The sequence below is a fragment of the Alexandromys fortis genome, unplaced genomic scaffold (genome assembly GCF_014885135.2).
Source record: "Alexandromys fortis isolate MF-2015 unplaced genomic scaffold, M_Fortis_MF-2015_v1.1 scaffold_51, whole genome shotgun sequence".
Taxonomy (NCBI): Eukaryota; Metazoa; Chordata; class Mammalia; order Rodentia; family Cricetidae; genus Alexandromys; species Alexandromys fortis.
Window position 1 is genome coordinate 226813 of NW_026067925.1, and position 17295 is coordinate 244107.

The 17295-nt window shown below is 47.6% G+C and overlaps 3 protein-coding genes across 5 annotated transcripts; 1 reads left to right on the plus strand and 2 right to left on the minus strand.

Moving 5' to 3' along the window:
• Positions 1-796: 796 nt before the first annotated feature.
• On the minus strand, positions 797-4399 carry Nit1 (nitrilase 1). Of its 2 annotated transcripts, none has more exons than XM_050142830.1 (7): positions 4315-4399; positions 3644-3739; positions 3018-3275; positions 2808-2911; positions 2480-2613; positions 2223-2348; positions 797-1354 (listed from the first exon to the last, which is right to left on the minus strand). In XM_050142830.1, coding segments are annotated over exons 1-7 (987 nt in total). In that variant the 5' UTR covers positions 4317-4399; the 3' UTR covers positions 797-1087. The 2 variants fall into 2 exon arrangements, with proteins under 2 accessions (XP_049998787.1, XP_049998786.1); XM_050142829.1 differs by lacking the exon at positions 4315-4399 and adding an exon at positions 3960-4097.
• Pfdn2 (prefoldin subunit 2) lies at positions 4392-13247 on the plus strand. The gene is made up of 4 exons (XM_050142837.1): positions 4392-4532; positions 10828-10916; positions 11004-11127; positions 12932-13247. The coding sequence occupies exons 1-4, from the start codon at positions 4458-4460 to the stop codon at positions 13106-13108; spliced, it is 465 nt and encodes a 154-aa protein (XP_049998794.1). The 5' UTR covers positions 4392-4457; the 3' UTR covers positions 13109-13247.
• A 292-nt stretch (positions 13248-13539) lies between these two features.
• On the minus strand, positions 13540-15709 carry Klhdc9 (kelch domain containing 9). Of its 2 annotated transcripts, none has more exons than XM_050142828.1 (4): positions 15017-15709; positions 14638-14797; positions 14447-14557; positions 13540-13822 (listed from the first exon to the last, which is right to left on the minus strand). In XM_050142828.1, the coding sequence occupies exons 1-4, from the start codon at positions 15541-15543 to the stop codon at positions 13772-13774; spliced, it is 849 nt and encodes a 282-aa protein (XP_049998785.1). In that variant the 5' UTR covers positions 15544-15709; the 3' UTR covers positions 13540-13771. The 2 variants fall into 2 exon arrangements, with proteins under 2 accessions (XP_049998785.1, XP_049998784.1); XM_050142827.1 differs by having other exon boundaries at positions 14359-14557; positions 15017-15702.
• Between the last annotated feature and the right edge of the window lie 1586 nt (positions 15710-17295).

Below are 17295 nucleotides of genomic sequence, written 5' to 3' on the forward strand. Positions count from 1 at the left end.
TACAGCCACCTTACCACTGAGCCGTAAGACAAGTGTATAGGGATGGAGTCTATGGAACATAGCCTGTGTAAGGGACTGAACGTTGCTTTCAGGTGCATTGAGGGGTAATCGATACTTATGGCTTTATGAGGGCTCTTAGATTTGTCTGAAAACCAAAGGGCTGTGAGTAAAGGAGCTGTGGAAGGTGGGACTCGGAAGTGTATTTTGGAAACTAATTACCACCTTCTTCCAAATTATAGAATTTTTTAAAAACAAAGAAGCTGTGGCCCTTTCCACTCTCTCCTGGCCTCTGGTGCTGCTCCTCTCTGCCTTTCCTTCATTCCATGGCTTGAAACTGCTGCCTCGTGTGGCTCCCTCCCTTTCCCCTTTGTCAGATCCTCTCCAACAGTTAGATGACTGGGGCAGCCTCCTAACCCCTCCCCGCTGTGATGTATGTGTGACGCCAATACACAGGATGGACGGAGGACAGGGTGCTGGTTAAAGTTTCTCTGAAAAGGAAGGGCTGTGTGGCATGTCCCTTCCATTTCTAGTGAAAATAACAAATGAACTCTTCCCTCATCCTGAGCCCCTTTGCCCTTGCTTCCTTCTGGCTTGAGAGAAAGTGAGTATTCAGTATCAACTCCTGCTCCTGCCCTCTGTCTTTCCTCCTGGAGAATGGGGCTAGAACATGCACTGAGCCTTGTTGCACTTTCTTAGGTAGGGAGGCATGTTTGAGCCAGGAGGCCTACAAGTGGAGCCTATTGGAGCAGGTACCACACCACCTCCCCTCCCAGCCCCCAAAGGAGAAGCCCAGACAGACATTATGATTATTATATTTTTTTCAATGCCAGTGCTGCTCAGCCTTCAGCGTAACTTCAGTTTTCATGAAATAAACACTGACTATATAAAATTTTACTTTTCTGAAACTGAAATCTGAGATCAGATCAAAGTTTCTTCTTTCCCATGAACCTGAACCTGTGTTCCATTAAGAGTTTAAGGTTCTGCAAGTGAGAGAACTGTGCTTGGGTCCTGCCTGCAAGTCACAGTGGCCTCACTTCACAGCTGAGTATGTCTGTGTGTGTCTCAACCCCAGCAGAAGTCACAAGGCTTAAGACAGCGGTTGACCCAGACTGCCATACAGGTCCGGTCTGCGATGCTGGAACACAGGCAGGTGTTGGCACATCTGTCGCAGAAAGTTGAGATCAATTCGGGCAAGGCAGAGGCCTGGTCCCTCGGAGCAGCGGGCCACCACCGTACCCCAGGGGTCCACCACCATGCTGTGGCCATAACTTGCTCTTGTCTCGTGGTGGCGTCCACACTGTGCTGCCGCTATTACATAGCACTGAGATTCAATGGCTCGGGCCCGCAGCAACACCTGAGAAGGAGAAGTGTGTTCACTCAAGCACATACAGTGATTAATAGGCAAGTGACAAGAAGTGGACACTCCAGGCCAATCTACTCATTGACCATTCTGCTAATCAACCAGAATTAGTGACTGTATTAACTAATACGACTCAACAGCTAAGAAATGAATTTCCCCCTAGATAGGGAAGGAAGATAATCCTTTCAAGTAGAAAGAGAAGGAGAGTAAGATTTGGCTGTTTGTTTTGTTTTTGCTTTTTTGTATTTTCTATTTTTTTTTTAACTTTATTTACTTATTTATTTTGGTTTGTTTTCAGGGCAGGGTTTCTCTGTCCAGCACTGGCTGTCCTGGAAACTAGCTCTTATAGACCAGGCTAGCCTTGAACTCATAGAAATCCGCCTGCTTCTGTCTCCAGAGTGCTGGGTTTAAAGGTTTGTGCTACTACCGCCTGGCATATACTATGTATTTTCTATTTTTTGAGGCAAGGTCTCACTGTGTAACCCTGGCTGGCCTGGAAGCCACAGACAACTGCCTGCCTCTGCCTCACAAGTGTTGGGATAAAAGGCGGGCTCCACATGCCCCACTGTTTTCTGTTTTGTTTTTCAAGACAGGGCATCTCTGTGTAACCTTAGCTGTCCTGGAACTTGCTCTGTAAACCACACTGGTCTCGAACTCAGAGATCCACCTGCCTCTGCCTCTAGATGTGTGCCATCACTACCTGGTTTCGATTTTGTTTTATTAAGTCAAGATATCTCTATGTAGAACATATTGGCCTTGAACCTGTGGCAAATCCTTAGAGTACCTGGAGTTTAGCTCTGTACCACGCTACTAAGAGTAAGATTAAAAGGAGTCCTTATGGTTTGAATAGGCATTCTCTTACCTCCCAGTGGGCAGGTCCAGTAACCGATCCAAAGGCTGAAGGATAAGTAAGTATTTCTGCCCCAGCTTGAGCCAATTTCAGAGAAAGTTCAGGGAACCGCATGTCATAACAGATTGCTAAACCCACCTGAAATGAAAAACAACCCACTCATCTTCCCTGTCCCGTTCATCATAACATCCAGTACCTTCATTATCCTACTCCAAAGGGGAATGTTACCACTTTTTTAATGTATTCCTGTTTCCTTTTCAAACTCCCACCTTGCCTGCTGGTGTGCTGATGGGTGGCTCAAGAGTGCGTCCAGGCATGGTAGAGTTACTTTCCCGCATGGGCCCTTGGCCTGGGATCTCCACGTCGCACAGATGTGTCTTCCTGTACTGGGCCACTACTAGCCCTAGAGGAAGAGAGAGAAAATACTCAGTACAGGCAAGCGAGAAGCCCAGCTACGCTCTTCTCCCAAAGAGTAATAAAGCTAAGAACAGAAGGACAAAGCGTACTAAAGCCAAATAGTTGAGAAAATAATGCTGAAGGATCTGGGCTGGTGGTAGAAAAGTCTGGAAAGAGGCAAGCTAAAATGTCGAGTCTCACCCTTGTTGTTCAGAAGCACATGGCAATTGTAGATTTTCTGAGTCTGCTCCCAGTCTTGGCCACGCTCGTGGAATCCACCCAAGGACAGCCAGATTCCACATTCCCTGGGGGGAGGGGACACTGACAACTCCACTCAAGGCTCTACCCCCTCTATGTGGCAATCCAGGAACACAGCCCAATAATGATTCTATTTCCCTCCCACCCTTGTACCTGGCAAGCTGGCTATATCGTTCCATAAGGTCCCCATCCAGTGGCTCAGACAGTTGTAATGTCTCGGCAGGATTTCGCGCAATGAAGTCAAATGCCTCAGGCAGAAAAGCTAGGCAAGCACCCAGTCTGGCTGCCTCGAGAACCAGCTCAGCACATGTTTTAAAGTTCTCTTTCTTGTTTGGGGTTGATGTTACCTGGCACACAGCCACCAGGGGCAGCTCCCAGGAAGTTGATGTGGACACCGCCATGGCTCTGGGCCTGTGAAGGGCACAGGCAGTGTTCTCAGATTTGCTAGCATGGAGAATCCCAGAGGCTCCAGTGGGACTGGGCCAGAGACAAATGTTTTTCTCTTTTGAGACAGGGTGTTTTGTAGCCCAAGCAGGCCGTGTTTATGTAGCTGTGGATGACCTTAAACTCCTGATTGATCCTCCTCCTGCCTGTTTCCCAAATGCTGAGATTACATGATGGTGTGTCCCACCATTCTTACGGAGCAGAAACCCAGAGCTACTGGAGTTCACTTATTAAATGCTTGGTGGGTGGCAGACGCTTTTGTCTCCCACTATGCAGTTATTAACATGGACTGAGCAGCAACATGCCAGGCTGAGAACATAAAAAAAACATGTTACCTGTGCTGAGTACAAAGTACTGAGCTTCGAGGTAATCGGTATCCGATACACAGAAGGGACAGGAGTTGGCGAGGAGGCCTGGTGATGAAGCCCAGCCTGAAGAAGGTGAGAAATCAGGACACCTAACCCTCCTTCAAGCAGTAAGTTTCTACAATTCTCTGCCGTTTTCAGGCCTGGTCAGTACTCCCCTCCCCCAAGGCTTCAAAAACACTTTCTTTAAAAACTATTAGTAGCTATGGAAGGAGATCATAAAATGGGAAAATGAGAGAGGAGACTATAACCCGTGCCTCAATACCTCAACTTCCAGTGATCTCACATTTAAAACTGAAGCCCTTTTCCTCTGCCAAAGGTTTCCGCAGCTCAAGTCATCTCATGGAACCTTCCTCGTTTCCCCAATTCTCTCTTCTCGGCTGTGCCACCTGCACAGCTTTATAGACTTAGCACATATCTTTCCCCTTACACCAGCATCTCGGGAGGAACGTTCACTCTCCCTAGATCCCCCACCATCTCGTGGTGGGTAGGGGGCACAGGACCAGATCCCAACCCTAGACCCCGCCCTGTGATTAGCGCGTCCTTCCCGCCTCTCCCTGGGACAAGAATCTCTGTTGCACAAGTTAAAGCATCGCAGGTGGAATTCACCGCAGCGGGCAGGGTTGGGGAGTAGGTCCTACATGAAGACACCGCCAAAACCATTCGCAGGGTCGATCTGAGGAGCTTCCTGGAACCAGAAGCGCTGGGGCAAGTGGGTGGTAACTACCAGACCGGATGTGACGCACTGGGAGTGCGCAGGCCGGAAAGCTTGCAGGTGGCCAAGATGGCGGACAGCGGCGGCCGTGTGAGCAAGAGCAGCGGGAACAGCACGGGGAAGGGAGCGGTGTCGGCGGAACAGGTGAGGATCGGATCGCGAGCGCTGAGGGTTACTGTTTCGCTGTCGAGTTCGTGCAAGAAATGGGGTCTGTCGCTTGGACGGGCCCTTAGCCCGCTCCACGCTCGCCGTGGTCGCACACAGGGGAAGGGTGTCTTTGGAGGTGGTCACGAGCCCTCCTAGGGCATGGGTAGGTGGGTATGTAGCTGAGAGCCACGCCGCGGGGTGGGAGGTCCAGGTCCCTAGGGTGTGGGTCGTCCTTTGCCCCGTCTCCGAGGTACCATAAAGAGGGTATGGTTTGGCATGGCATCTAGTAACGAATCCCAGAGGGCTATTAGTCAATGACTTGTTTAGTCTGTTACTCCAAACCCCGCGTTCGCCATCGCCGACACTCTGCAGAACCACGTGCCTCGGACTCGACCAGTTTAGTCTTCTGTAACTATTTTAACCGAGGAGTAGTTAGTAGATAGGCTTTGTGGTTTGGTCTTGGAATGGGGTGGAGGTTGCGACAGGGTCGCTCTATGTAGCTTTGGTTTCTCTGAAATTGACTGTGTAGATCAAGCTGGCCTGAAACGCAGAGATCTGCTTGGCCCTGCCCCTGCCTCTCAAATTCTGGGATTAAAAAGCGTGCGCCACTATGTTGGGCCAGGGTGGTTTAGTCTTTTGAGACATGGTCTCACCAAGTAGCCCAGGCTGGCCTCGAAGTCGCTGACTGTGTTCTTGGAATATAGACTGACCTTTCAGAAGGGACCAGAAACCCTTTTCTGATCCAAGTTTGCTTCTCCTATATAACATTGGGATACGTCTGACTGATCAGAAAGCCCTTTGTGGTATGGGAACTGTGCCTTGTTAAGTGATTAATTCATATTAGAAGAAAAAAAATCACACAATTGAATTGTGGCTAGCGGTGTAGCTAAGTGGGTCAAGTGGGAAAGCCCTGAAGTGTAGGATATGAGAGGGTGTTCAGGTTGGTGTGTGTGTGTAATAGTTGTTTTAATCATAGGTGCATTTGTTAGTTAATTGTTGAAAAATCAGTACAAGCAGGTAAAGGGTATCAGCATAGAGTTTAAACCCGATCCTATCAAAGAGCACAAGCTATTGGAGCCACAAAAGGGGGGGAGGGAGGGGGGATTTTCATAATTCTATTGTGAGACAGAAAGTAAGTGTTCGAAGAGAAGTAAACTGCAGTGAAATTTTGAGGATGGAAAAGGTAGCATCTGACACAGTGGAAAAAAACAACAAAAAATAATGCTCTTTGAGGGTCTGTCCTGTGTTAGGCTCCAATGAACACAGAGAAATAGGTAAATGAAACAGACCTTGTCTTCAACTTGATCAAAGACTAGTTAGAAAAACAAGATGGCCAAGTGTGGTGGCTCAAACCTGTCATCTCGCTGGATTACCACGTCCATTTCCAGGCTGGCCTGGCCTACAGAGTGAAACACAGTCTCAAAAAACAAACAAGAGGGCTGGAGAGATGGCTCAGTGGTTAAGAGCATTGCCTGCTCTTCCAAAGGTCCTGAGTTCAATTCCCGGCAACCACATGGTGGCTCACAACCATCTGTAAAGAGGTCTGGTGCGCTCTTCTGGCTGCAGACATGCACATAGACAGAATATTGTATACATAATAAATAAGTAAATAAATAAATAAACAAGACAGACAGAAAAACAAATAAAACAATGAGGCTTTAAAAAATTATTTTATGGGCCTGGCGGTGGTGGTGCACACCTGATCCCAACACTTGAGAGGTAGAGGCAGGAGGATCTCTGTGAGTTCGAGGCCAAACTGCTCTACGGAGCTAGTTTAGTTTCAGGAGAGCCAAGGCTACCCAGAGAAAGACTGTCTTGAAGAATAAACAAATGAAGAAATGTTCACGGGGCTCGAGAGATGGCTTTTGCAGGGCCCCAAGCTTGGTTCCCAGCACTCATGTTGGTTGGCTCACAGTTCCCTGTCACTTCAGCTCAAGGGAATCCAATGCCCTGTTCTGCCCTCCAAGGCAACTGCACTCAAGTGTACATGCTCTCACGCAGACACACATACACGCACATAATCTGAACAATTTTTCACTTGTTTTTGTTGTTTTGTTTAAGACAGGGTTTTGTTTAAGACAGCCTTGGCTGTCCTGGAACTAGCTCCATAGACCAGGTTGGCCTTGAACTCACATCCGCCTGCCTCTGCCTATTGAGGTCTGGGATTAAAGGCATGCACCACCACTGCCTAGCCTAAACAATTTCTATAAATGGTAATTTATAGAAAAGTAATTTGCTTTTATTTTCTGGAGGGTAAAATTCTGCAGCTTAATTATAAAGGATGAGAAAAGTTGGTCAAGAGTTTTAGTTAGAAGTAATAATTCGAAAGCGTTGACATGAACTGCCTGGCATTGGAAATTCTAGTGGACTTGAAAGCTATGTAGTGGAAAGTTTAAAGGGGGCTACAGGGTTTCTGTGTCTGATGGACAGTGGCACTTTAGATGAGGGGGGAAAAGTGGAAAGGAAATGGTTCGGCTGTTTTTTGAGGGGTGATAGGGAAGAGTCTCCAGAGGAGACTTAAGTGTGCATGCATTCTTGTCTGTGGGTTGCAGGCCAGAAGACATCAGCTGTCATAGGTGTCATTTACTTTGTTGTTGGAGACAGCTTCTTTCGTTTAGCCTAGAACTCACCAAACTAGCTGGAGTGGCTAGCCAGAAAACCCTAGGTCCTCTCTTTCCCCAGCACTGGGATAGCAAATGTGCCTGGGGTTTAAGTTCGCCAACAGTCTAACATTCCATTGTAGGCAGTTTGTGCCTGCAGGCCTTTTTTCTTTTCCTTTCTTCCTTTCTTCCTTCCTTTCTTCCTTCCTTCCTTCCTTCCTTCCTTCCTTCCTTCTTTTTCCTTCCTTCCTGTCTGTCTGTCTTTCTTCCTGTCTGTCTGTCTCTCTCTCTCTCCTTTTGTGTGTGTTTATGGATGGAAGAAACATGCCCTAGTCCATGCTACTGCAGCCTAGGGAACTTGGGAAATTTACAAATGAAACATTTATTTTGCCTTAGGGTTCTGGAAGCTGACAATTTATTTCATGGCTATAGCAGCAGTATTGGCAAGAGGTAGACTGGGGAAGGGCGAGTGCGTGCTTGCAGAAAGGGAAAAACTCGAGAAGCAGTCTAACTCTACAAAAACCTGCTTTCCTGGAACCAGCCTCCTGTAGGTGGAGTTTTTCATCGGGACCTCAACTAACCATGCAGAGACTTCATATTAATTATAAATAATTAGCCAATAGCTTAGGTTTGTTACTAGCTCTTACAATTTTAATTAACCCATACTTCTATCTGTTTCTACCATGTGAACCGGTGCCTCGTCCTGCTCCTCTTTGTCTCATCTTGACCCCACAGACTCTGCCTTTTTCCTTCCCAGCATTCTCTCTGCCCTGAAAATCCCACCTAGCTATCGGCCAATAAGCTTTTTATTAACAATGAAAGCAACGCATTTTCACAGTGTACAGTAGGATTGCTCCACATCAGGCTCCCACATGCCTGCACACACATGGGGCGCCCACACACAAAATGGAAAAATAAAGAGTTCTTTCACAAGGTCAGCAGGATGATTCAGGGTCATAGGATGATGTTTTGCTTCATTCCCAGGATCCATGTAACCCCCCTCTCCACTTCTAAATTGAACCCTGATACACAAAGGACAAGTGCCCTACCACTGAGCCAGACCTTAATTTGTTTTCATGTTTTAGAAGTAAACAAGACACAGCATCTCAGCTATCATAGTGCTTGGCACATAGTAGATGCTCTTTACCTTCCATTCTGGAGAAAGCAGTTGTAGGGTCATGAAAGAGTTAAGTGTTTAAAAATGGGTTATATTTGCATGTTAATTTTTTCAAGAGATAATAGAAAAGAAGGCACAGTGTATAGTGGCAAGACAAATATAAATAAAAAAAGATTTGGGGTTGAGGGTATAGCCCAGTTGGGTCAAGTGCTTGTCTTCTGTGCATGAGGCCTTGGGTTGGATGCTTAGCATTGAATGTGCTGGGTGTGAAGAGCACTCTTGTATTCCTAGCAGGACTGGGAGGTGGGGGCAAGAGGATCGGAAGTTCAAGTCATGTTGACTACATGGCAAATTTGAGGTCATCTTGGGCTATATGGGATAAAAAAGAAAAGAAAAAGTAGAAAAGATTTTCTGGGATCTGGAGAGATGACTCAGGTTAAGAGCACTGGCTGTTCTTTCAGAGGTCCTGAGTTCAGTTCCCAGCAACTGTGTGGCTCACAACCATCTGTAATGAGATTTGGTGCCCTCTTCTGGCCTGCAGGCAGAGCACTGTATATATAATAAATAGATCCGTTTGTTTATTTATTTATTTATTTATTTTGCAATGTTCTGTCTGTGTGTATGCCTGCAGGCCAGAAGAGGGCACCAGACCCTATTACAGATGGTTGTGAGCCACCATGTGGTTGCTGGGAATTGAACTCAGGACCTTTGGAAGAGCAGGCAATGCTCTTAACCTCTGAGCTATCTCTCTAGCCCCATAATAAATAAATCTTTAAAAAAAAAAAAGATTTTGTGTTTAAAAAGGGTTGGTGGTGCCGCATGCCTTTAATTCCAGCACTCAGGAGGCACAGGCAGGCGGATCTGAGTTCAAGACGAGCTTGGTCTGCAGAGGTTGAGAGTACTGGCTACTCTTCCACATGGTAGCTCACAGCTGTGTATAGTGGGATCTAATGCCCTCTTCTGACCTAAAAAGAACAATAGGGAATAAGGAAAAGAGAAGAATTAGATATAGCCATAGCGGAGAAGACCACGAGAAAATTTGTATTTTAAAAGGAACAATGGAGCCGGGGGGTGGCAGTGTTGGTGCCCTCAGGAGGCAGAGGCAGCAGGCAGATCTCTGAGTTCAAGGCCAGCCTGGTCTACAGAGCAAGTTCCAGGACAGGCTGCAAAGCTACAGAGAAACCCTGTCTCTAAACACACACACACACACACACACACACATGCATGCACACACGCACGCACGCACACACACTGTGGGAATTCCGAGGAGTGGGAATGGAGCTAGATAGTTTTGAGACCCCAGCAATGGCCGCTTAAAATTGGCTGAGTGTGCATCCCACTCAGAGTTATGTTGCAGTTTGCTGCTGACAGTGCGTTTACTTTTACTGCACTTATGGCCGAATTGTTCCACAACTGGGGATAATTCACTCATTTCAGTAGATTTAGTTCTTATCCTGAAAGACAACAACAACAAATAGTTCATATTACACTAGCATAAAGAAATAGGGTAGGTGGCTGGGATAGCTCCCTGGTAGATGCCTTCTTAGCATCATCTCCCCGCTCCCCCAAGCCCTAGGTCTGATCTAATACTACAGTGAAAGGGTTGGAGAGGTGGCTGTTGGTAAGATGTTGGCCATGAGTGTGATACCGCATATGTCCAGAAGAGCGCACCATAGTGCTGGGAGGACATTTAGAGTCTGCTTTAGTCGGAGGATTTCCTTTTACTTCACTTCCCCCTCTCCTCTTCCATTTCTTTCTTTCCTTATCTTCCCTCCCCTCTTGCCCTCTCTTCCTCTTACCTCCTCTCCTCCTTTTAAAAGACAGGGCCTCTGTCTCAGGTGGCTTTGAACTCGTGATCCTCCTGCCTCAGTCTCCTCAGAACTGAAATTATGGACTTGCGGTACTAGGCCAAGCTCCTTTTTAAACTAAACAAAACAAACAACTCGTTTGTCTTTTTCTCATTAGTTTTCAGGACAGTTATCACTGTAGCCCGACTAGCCTGGAACTCACCACGACCATACCTGTTTTAATGAGTGTTATTGAAGAATAGCAGGTAGTTTGCAAAATTGAGCCAGAAAGAGCTAATTAGACTAAAGTTCAAGAACTGGGGCTGCTTTAAGGAATCCAGGAAGGTCACCTCTTTGTAACCACAGGTACTGTAGCTTCAACTGCTTTTATTAGACCTTCGTTTCTACCCACAACTCAGTATCTGAGAAAGGACTGGCATAGGTACTAACGTCTAGGTCAGTGCTGGGATTAAAGGCATGTGTCTCCACCACTTAGCTGCTAACAGCCTTCCTTACCTGCAAGTCTCCTGTAGGTTTTCCAGCAGCCCCCCCCCCCCATTTAGATCTGTTATTAAATCTCCTTGTGCCTAGCAAATACCTCACACATGTAGGCACCAAGTGCCTCCTGGGAAGGAATTACACAGACTAAGAAATTGCAGATTTGTATTCTGTTCCTTTCCCAAGACGGGTATCCACTCCTTCATCTTTGTGAAACTTGCCGTCCTGTGGGCTGCCTTCACTTTCTGGCATTTTCACTGTCTCATCTCTCATCTTTTCTCATGTCTTAGGTAATTGCTGGCTTTAATCGCCTTCGGCAGGAGCAGAGAGGCTTGGCATCCAAAGCAGCTGAGCTGGAGATGGAACTGAATGAGCACAGGTAAGAAAGTCACAGAGGAACAATAGAACAGTTGAGGGGGGTGCAGTAGAGTGGGACTGAATTTTGAGGTCTTGTTCTCTACCCTAGCCTAGTGATTGATACCTTGAAGGAAGTGGACGAAACCCGCAAGTGCTACCGAATGGTTGGAGGCGTGCTGGTGGAGCGGACTGTCAAAGAAGTGCTGCCTGCCTTGGAGGGTAACAAAGAGCAGGTGAGCAAGGGGTTAAATAGGGTGACCAGGAATAGAGAGAATGTGAGGGAAGAAAGTCCAGGCAGAGAAATTCATGTTGAAGATAGCGTGTAGCCTGTTAGTCTGTGCCCTTTATACGATTGCAAAGTCCAACTCCTTACGTGGGGAGTTGCTGGCTGCGTGCCCTTTCCATAGGCTCTTTGATGTGGTTGATTTGGAAAGAGGATGGGTAGAGCAGTGTTTCTCACAGTGTAAGTCCATGGATACCTGAATCAAAATCACCTGAAGAACTAGTTTAACAGCGCTGGATCAAATCCAGGCCTTATGCATTCCAGGCTAAGAACTTGCCACTGCTACACCTCCAGACAAGAATCCATTGAAAATGTAACTTCTTACGCTCTCTCTGGATCCACTGAACCAGACCCTCAAAGATACCATAAGTGGCATTTTAAAAGGAGAAAGAGTACTGACTGGGGTGCTACATATTGATGATTAACTTCCTTTGATGAGGCAGGGGAATCTTGGGTTTGAAACCATCCCGGGGAACCTATAAGTCAATAAGTTAAAAAAAAAATGAATGTGACCAAAGAGAAGAAATGATAGTGATGAATGCTGTTTTTTTTGTTTTGTTTATTATATATACTGTGTTCTGTCTGCATGTATGCCTGTAGGCCAGAAGGGGACACAAGATCTCATTACAGATGCTTGTGAGCCACCATGTGGTTGCTGGGAATTGAACTCAGGACCTCTGGAAGAGAAGTCAGTGCTCTTAACCACTGAGCCATCTCTCCAGCCTGATAAATGCTGTTTTAAAAAACGAGCAACCCACTCTCCCTGGGAAGCTGTTGGCAATTAAAGGTTGCTAGGAGAGGGTGGGCCGCTGTCTTCAGTAATGTAGCCCTTGGTGAGTTGCTCATCCTCCGGTGAATAGCTCCAGACTTGTGACCACAAGGGTGGTCCTGGTAAAACTCAGTGGGTCACAAAACAAATCCAAGATATATGGTTATGAGATGGGGGATTTGTCAGGGAGGTGGATAAAGGAGTGGGGCTGGCCAGGTGGTGGTGGTGCACACCTTTAATCCCAGCACTTGGGAGGCAGAGGCAGGTGGATCCCTGTGAGTTTGAGGCAGCCTGATATACAAAGTGAGTTCCTGGACAGCCAGGGCAACACAGAGAAACTCTGTTTCAAAAACAAAAACAAAACAAAACAAAACAAACAAACAAAAAAAACTGGGGCTAAATATCTAAGTATGATCAGAATATATTATGTACATTGTACTATTGGAGGAAGATGCTTATTGGTTCCTGGCCGCCCTGCTAGCTTAGACCCGAAATAATCACACAGAAACTATATTATTTAAATCACTGCTTGGCCCATTAGCTCTAGCTTTTTATTGGCTAACTTATATTAATTTAACCCATTTCTATTAATCGGCATATTGCCACGTGGCAGTGGCTTACTGTTCCCAGCATCTGTCTCAGACGAGGATTTGTGGCTTCCCTCTGACTCTGCCCTTCCCTGCCTAGCTAAGTTCTGCCCTACTATAGGTCCAAAGCAGTTCTTTATTCATTAACCAATAAAAGCAACACATAGACAGAAGGACCTCCTACACCATTATACATTTATGAAGTTGTCAAAGACTAACTAAAGTAAGAAGGTCAGATGATTCCCTTGTATAAGACACTGTGAGAAAGAAATCACTCAAATTCTAGGCTAAAGGTGAAGTTGAGTATGATCTTGTTTCGCTTCCTCTAATCACTGTCCACTCCAGGTCGGGGAAGGGAGACGTGCAGCCTTTCTATAGCCTCTTTTCTTTACTTCTAGATTCAGAAGATCATTGAGACACTGTCACAGCAGCTTCAGGCAAAGGGGAAAGAACTCAATGAATTTCGGGAAAAGCACAACATTCGCCTTATGGGGGAAGACGAGAAGCCAGCAGCCAAGGAGAACTCAGAAGGGGCTGGGGCCAAGTCCAGCTCAGCAGGAGTGCTGGTCTCTTAGGAACTAAGGCCTCTACGTTTTTTTTTCACCCTGATACCCACTACTAATTTCTTTTATTGTTGTTGTTGTTATTATTATTATTATTTTCTCTGCTATTGTAATATTTTTTGTTAATTAAATGTTTTGGTCAGAATGCTTAGCTGTAGCCTGAAACTTTCTCTCATTAAGGGCAAAAGACAGCATACGGTTGGACATGTTGGCACATGTGCTTTTAGTGCGTGGAATAGAACAGGAGGCTAAGGCTATCCAGGGCTGTATATAGTGAGACTCTGTTTCAAACATGCAAACAAAAAAAAAATAGTATCTGATTTGCAGTTTTTGTCTCTGCCAGGTTAGCGGCTCCCAGTATCAGAAAGGCTTTGGGCTTTCCCTTGCGGATAAAGGTGTCTGCTTATTTAGTGCCCTTCTAAAATGGACTCAGAGACAAAACGTTGATTCTCGGATTGAAGTTTAATAAGTATTTGAAGTGGGGCAATAGCTCTGATGAGAGTGCTGTGTGTGTCTGCCATGACACAGAGGCTCTGGCCATGTGCCTTTTGGCTGCTCTTTAGACGAAGAGTTCCAGGGTGCAAACCTGTGGGCTAGCTGTCCTGCCGTCCTCACCAAAACCCCCAACCAAATAAAGCTGGTCATTCCAAAGGCAAGTGCGATGGCCCACGCGCTTCAGTCCACGGTCTGCGCAGGGGAAGTGGAACCACAGAGGTGGAGACTTGCCTGTAGGGTGGAGAGCAGAGGGTGGTTACTGAGGAGGGAAACCTCGGTCTTCGCTTCAACAGTGCTTGCTTATTATTTTTTTCCCCATTTAATTTGTTGACCTTTTCAAATATTCTATGTATCTTGTCTATTTTGTTTTGTTTCTTGAAGCAGGATCTCACTGTCCTGGTTGGTCTCAAATTGTATGTAGACCAGGCTGGCTGGCCTCAAACTTCCAGAAATCTGTCTGCCTCCAGGGGCTGGGATTAAAGGTGTGAACCACCGTACCTGGCTCGCTCTTTCTTTTTCATTTTCTTTTTTTTTTTTTTTTTTTTTTTTTGAGACAAGGTTTCTCTGTGTAGCCCTGGTTGACGTGGAACTTGCTCTGTAGACCAGGCTGGCCTTGAACTCCTAAATCCATGCACCACCGCACCCAGCCCACCTTTAACTCTTGTCAACTAATTTGTCTTCCCTTCTGTCTCACCACTCCATCTTTTTGTAGTTTTCTGGTTCACGTGTCTTTCCCTCCTCCCTCTGAACATTAGTTTGGCTCTCACGGGTATCATAGATGTAGAGGTCGTTGCAGATCGTGTCCCTAGCTCTGGTCAGAGTTTCCCCACCAAAGAGTACAGCGAAAGGTCCCACCACTGAACAGGAATGGTGCCGCAGGCTCTGGGGTCCCTGCTGCAACCCCTGCCCACTGCTCACAAGCCTCGCAAGCTGTTCCATCAAACGAGGGGCAACAGGTGGTTCCTCCTTTGGAGAGAAAAAAGGGACTGTCTGAAGGGTTTGCTCGTCTCTACTCATTTCTACTCTAAAATGTGAGGAGCTAATACCTTAATTTTCCCGTGGCTCCATTGCCCTGCTACTTCTGGTTCAACGGAGTTGCAGCCCCCAAAGAGCAATAGCTGATGACCCGGGTGGGGTCCAGCAGTTGGCAGCAGAGCAGCGCAGTGGCCAGACCGTGAGACCGTGTGGCAGCCTTCTTCCTTGTAGCTGTTGGTACACAAATTCGGGTTTTCTGAAAATATTCGGATGTTGTACCGCTTTGCCAGAGTGCCTTTGTGAAAGAGAAAGTCAGGCTTGGAGCAGATGGTTAAGCCATCTTGGAAATTGTAGATTCAAGAAGGAAGGTGCTAGGGTAAGGACAGGAATCAATTACCAATAAGTTTGTTAAGAGAGAAAATGAATAGATGTTTGGGGCAAAGGTTGTACCAATAAGTGCGGGTGCTGTGGTCCAACTTTAACGTGTAGATGCTTCCATAGCGTCGCTGAGTGCGGGTACCACCCTCTCTGCCGGACACTCGCAGCTCTCGGTCTGACAGGCGAGTGCAAGTGTGACTGCTGAGGCCAGCAGGAGGGCTGTTGCCAGGGTTCGCAGTCCATACCTCCCACACTCCACTCTCCGTGTCCAGAGCGGCCACCGTGGCTAGGCGACGTGACCCGTCCCAGCCTCCCACCACACAGAGCCAACGTCCTCCCACCAGTGCGGCATCGTGGTGACTGCGAAGGGGACTGCCCCGGGCTGGCAGTCGTACAGCTTGGCCCCCAGCTGGGTCAAAGATCACAGTATCACTGCTGGGCACTCTTGCACCACCTTCTAAGAGACCCCCTACCAGATAGAACCGTCCCCGCAGTTCGGTGCATGAATGGAAGGCACGAGCCAGAAGCGCATCCCGCGCCACTGGCCTCCAGGTCCAGGCTGAGCCCCTTGCTCGACCGGGGGATTCCGCCCCAGCCATGGGCCCAGCAGAAGGAAGAGCCGATGGATCGCTTCAGATCACACCCCTTCTTGCAGGTCCCAGCACTTCCTTCAGGCATGGGCTAGCTTCCCCTCCAAGACCAACCCAGGTCCTTCCGTACTCAAGACACCCCTTCTTCTCCACGGCTGTCGCCCAGCAACCACTGCAGGGACTGCAGTGCGACCGCTGCAAACCGAAGGTCGCAAAGCGCCTGTTACCTTGGAGACAGGAGACCTGGTTAGCTACCGCGATCGTACAGTGATGTCGCCAGGGCAACGAGATGTGGGGAAGTCAGTGAATATCCTAAAAGACTTGGGCTCAAAAACGGGTGAGCGCTGACAGGTCCTTAGAAGAACCCAATAAATACTGGCGAGTTAGCTTGATTATGACTTTCGGGACGCAGGTGTTGGGGTTTGGGGGAACGGACCGTGTCTCCCCCCCCCCCCCCCCCCCCCCCCCCCCCCCCCCCCCCCCCGCTGCAGGGTTTCAAACTTGGAATTTTCTCTAGGGATGAGGTAGGAAAGAAACAAGTCACAGGTCAGAGGTTGAGGGAATGAACGCGGACTAAGTGACTTGGGAGTCAGAGATTTGGGTAGACTCCCCCCTACCCCCCGCCAGCGTTCCCATTTATGTAACCGTTAGTGGTAAAGTCCTTCAAAGTACTGATTGGGTGGAGAGTCGTTTCACCTCTGGCCACTAGAGGGCAGTAGAGTCCAGCCTCCAAGGGAAGAGACAGGAGTGAAAGGTAGGTTGATGGTGGCGAGAGATAGGAAAAGAAAAGAGACAACGTGGGGAGGAGGAGATGAGTTAGAGTGGGCAGAGTGTGTGAGGACAATTAGCTTAGGCATATCTCGGACAATGTTTCACTACTGAGTCCTGGGAAGAAAAATTATTTCATCTTGCCTCTTCGGAATCATGTAATACATGGCACTGTGGAAGTCAGGATTAAGGAAGGGTGGGGACTTTCTCCGATAGGATCCTGGGCAGAGGTGCCCAGCCTTAGAAGGTGGGTGGGGGTGAGACGGGGAGGAGAGAAAAACACCCCTGCCCCTCCCTGCTCTCTTCCTTTGATTCAAGCCGGGTTACTGAAGGCCTTAACGCTGTCCCCACAGGACCCAGTGCAGAATAGAGAGACCCAGATCAAGGCTGACTGGTTTCGGCTGTAGGAGGAAATGGGACAGATTTCTCCTCCTAGCCCAGCTGGGGAGGGGCAGAATTGGATCTGTGTCCCCCCCCAAGCTGGGCTTTAACTGGGAAGGGTGGCTGTGACTTTGGCCTGTGGTTTCTAAACATGAACTTGCTCCCCATTAGCTTGAGAAATCCAGCCGACGGAAAGTGTCCAAGATTTCAGTGGGAACGGCCATGTTATTCAGGGGACTGGGATCATGTGCACTGGGCCTTTCCCCTCCTGATCCCAACTAGATCTTGAGAGGAAGCTACATGGGGAGGGCATGCAGGGGAAGGCACAGTTGTAGACTATGTGGTTACCAGGACCCATTGCCGTTTTCTCCATCCCTCCCTTCCTTTTTGAGAATTTGTATTACTGAGGATTGAACCTAGGGTGTTGCTAGGCAACACTCCACTACTTCTCAGTTTCTCCAACCCGTGTGTGTGTGTGTGTGTGTGTGTGTGTGTGTGTGTTTTAAACTTTGAGTTAGGGTCTTGATAAGTTTTCCAGGATGGCCTTCAACTCATTTTGTAGCTCAGGCAGTCTTTGCCTCAGTCTCCTGACTAGCTAAGATTACAGGCCTG

Bases quoted from the DNA above. Each gene is read 5' to 3' on its own strand.
- Nit1 (XM_050142830.1), bottom strand. The intron at 3,276-3,643 runs GTAACATGTTTT...TGCCCTTCACAG, and splicing joins GTACTTTGTACTCAGCACAG to GCCCAGAGCCATGGCGGTGT. The intron at 2,349-2,479 runs GTGGGAGTTTGA...TTTTCATTTCAG, and splicing joins TCAGCACACCAGCAGGCAAG to GTGGGTTTAGCAATCTGTTA.
- Pfdn2 (XM_050142837.1), top strand. From the start codon at position 4,458: ATGGCGGACAGCGGCGGCCGTGTGAGCAAGAGCAGCGGGAACAGCACG. The intron at 4,533-10,827 runs GTGAGGATCGGA...CTCATGTCTTAG, and splicing joins GAGCGGTGTCGGCGGAACAG to GTAATTGCTGGCTTTAATCG. The intron at 10,917-11,003 runs GTAAGAAAGTCA...TCTCTACCCTAG, and splicing joins ATGGAACTGAATGAGCACAG to CCTAGTGATTGATACCTTGA.
- Klhdc9 (XM_050142827.1), bottom strand. From the start codon at position 15,543: ATGGCTGGGGCGGAATCCCCCGGTCGAGCAAGGGGCTCAGCCTGGACC. The intron at 14,558-14,637 runs GTATTAGCTCCT...TTCTCTCCAAAG, and splicing joins GGAGCCACGGGAAAATTAAG to GAGGAACCACCTGTTGCCCC. The intron at 13,823-14,358 runs GTGAGAGCCAAA...TCCACCCTACAG, and splicing joins CCTCTACATCTATGATACCC to GCAAGTCTCCACCTCTGTGG.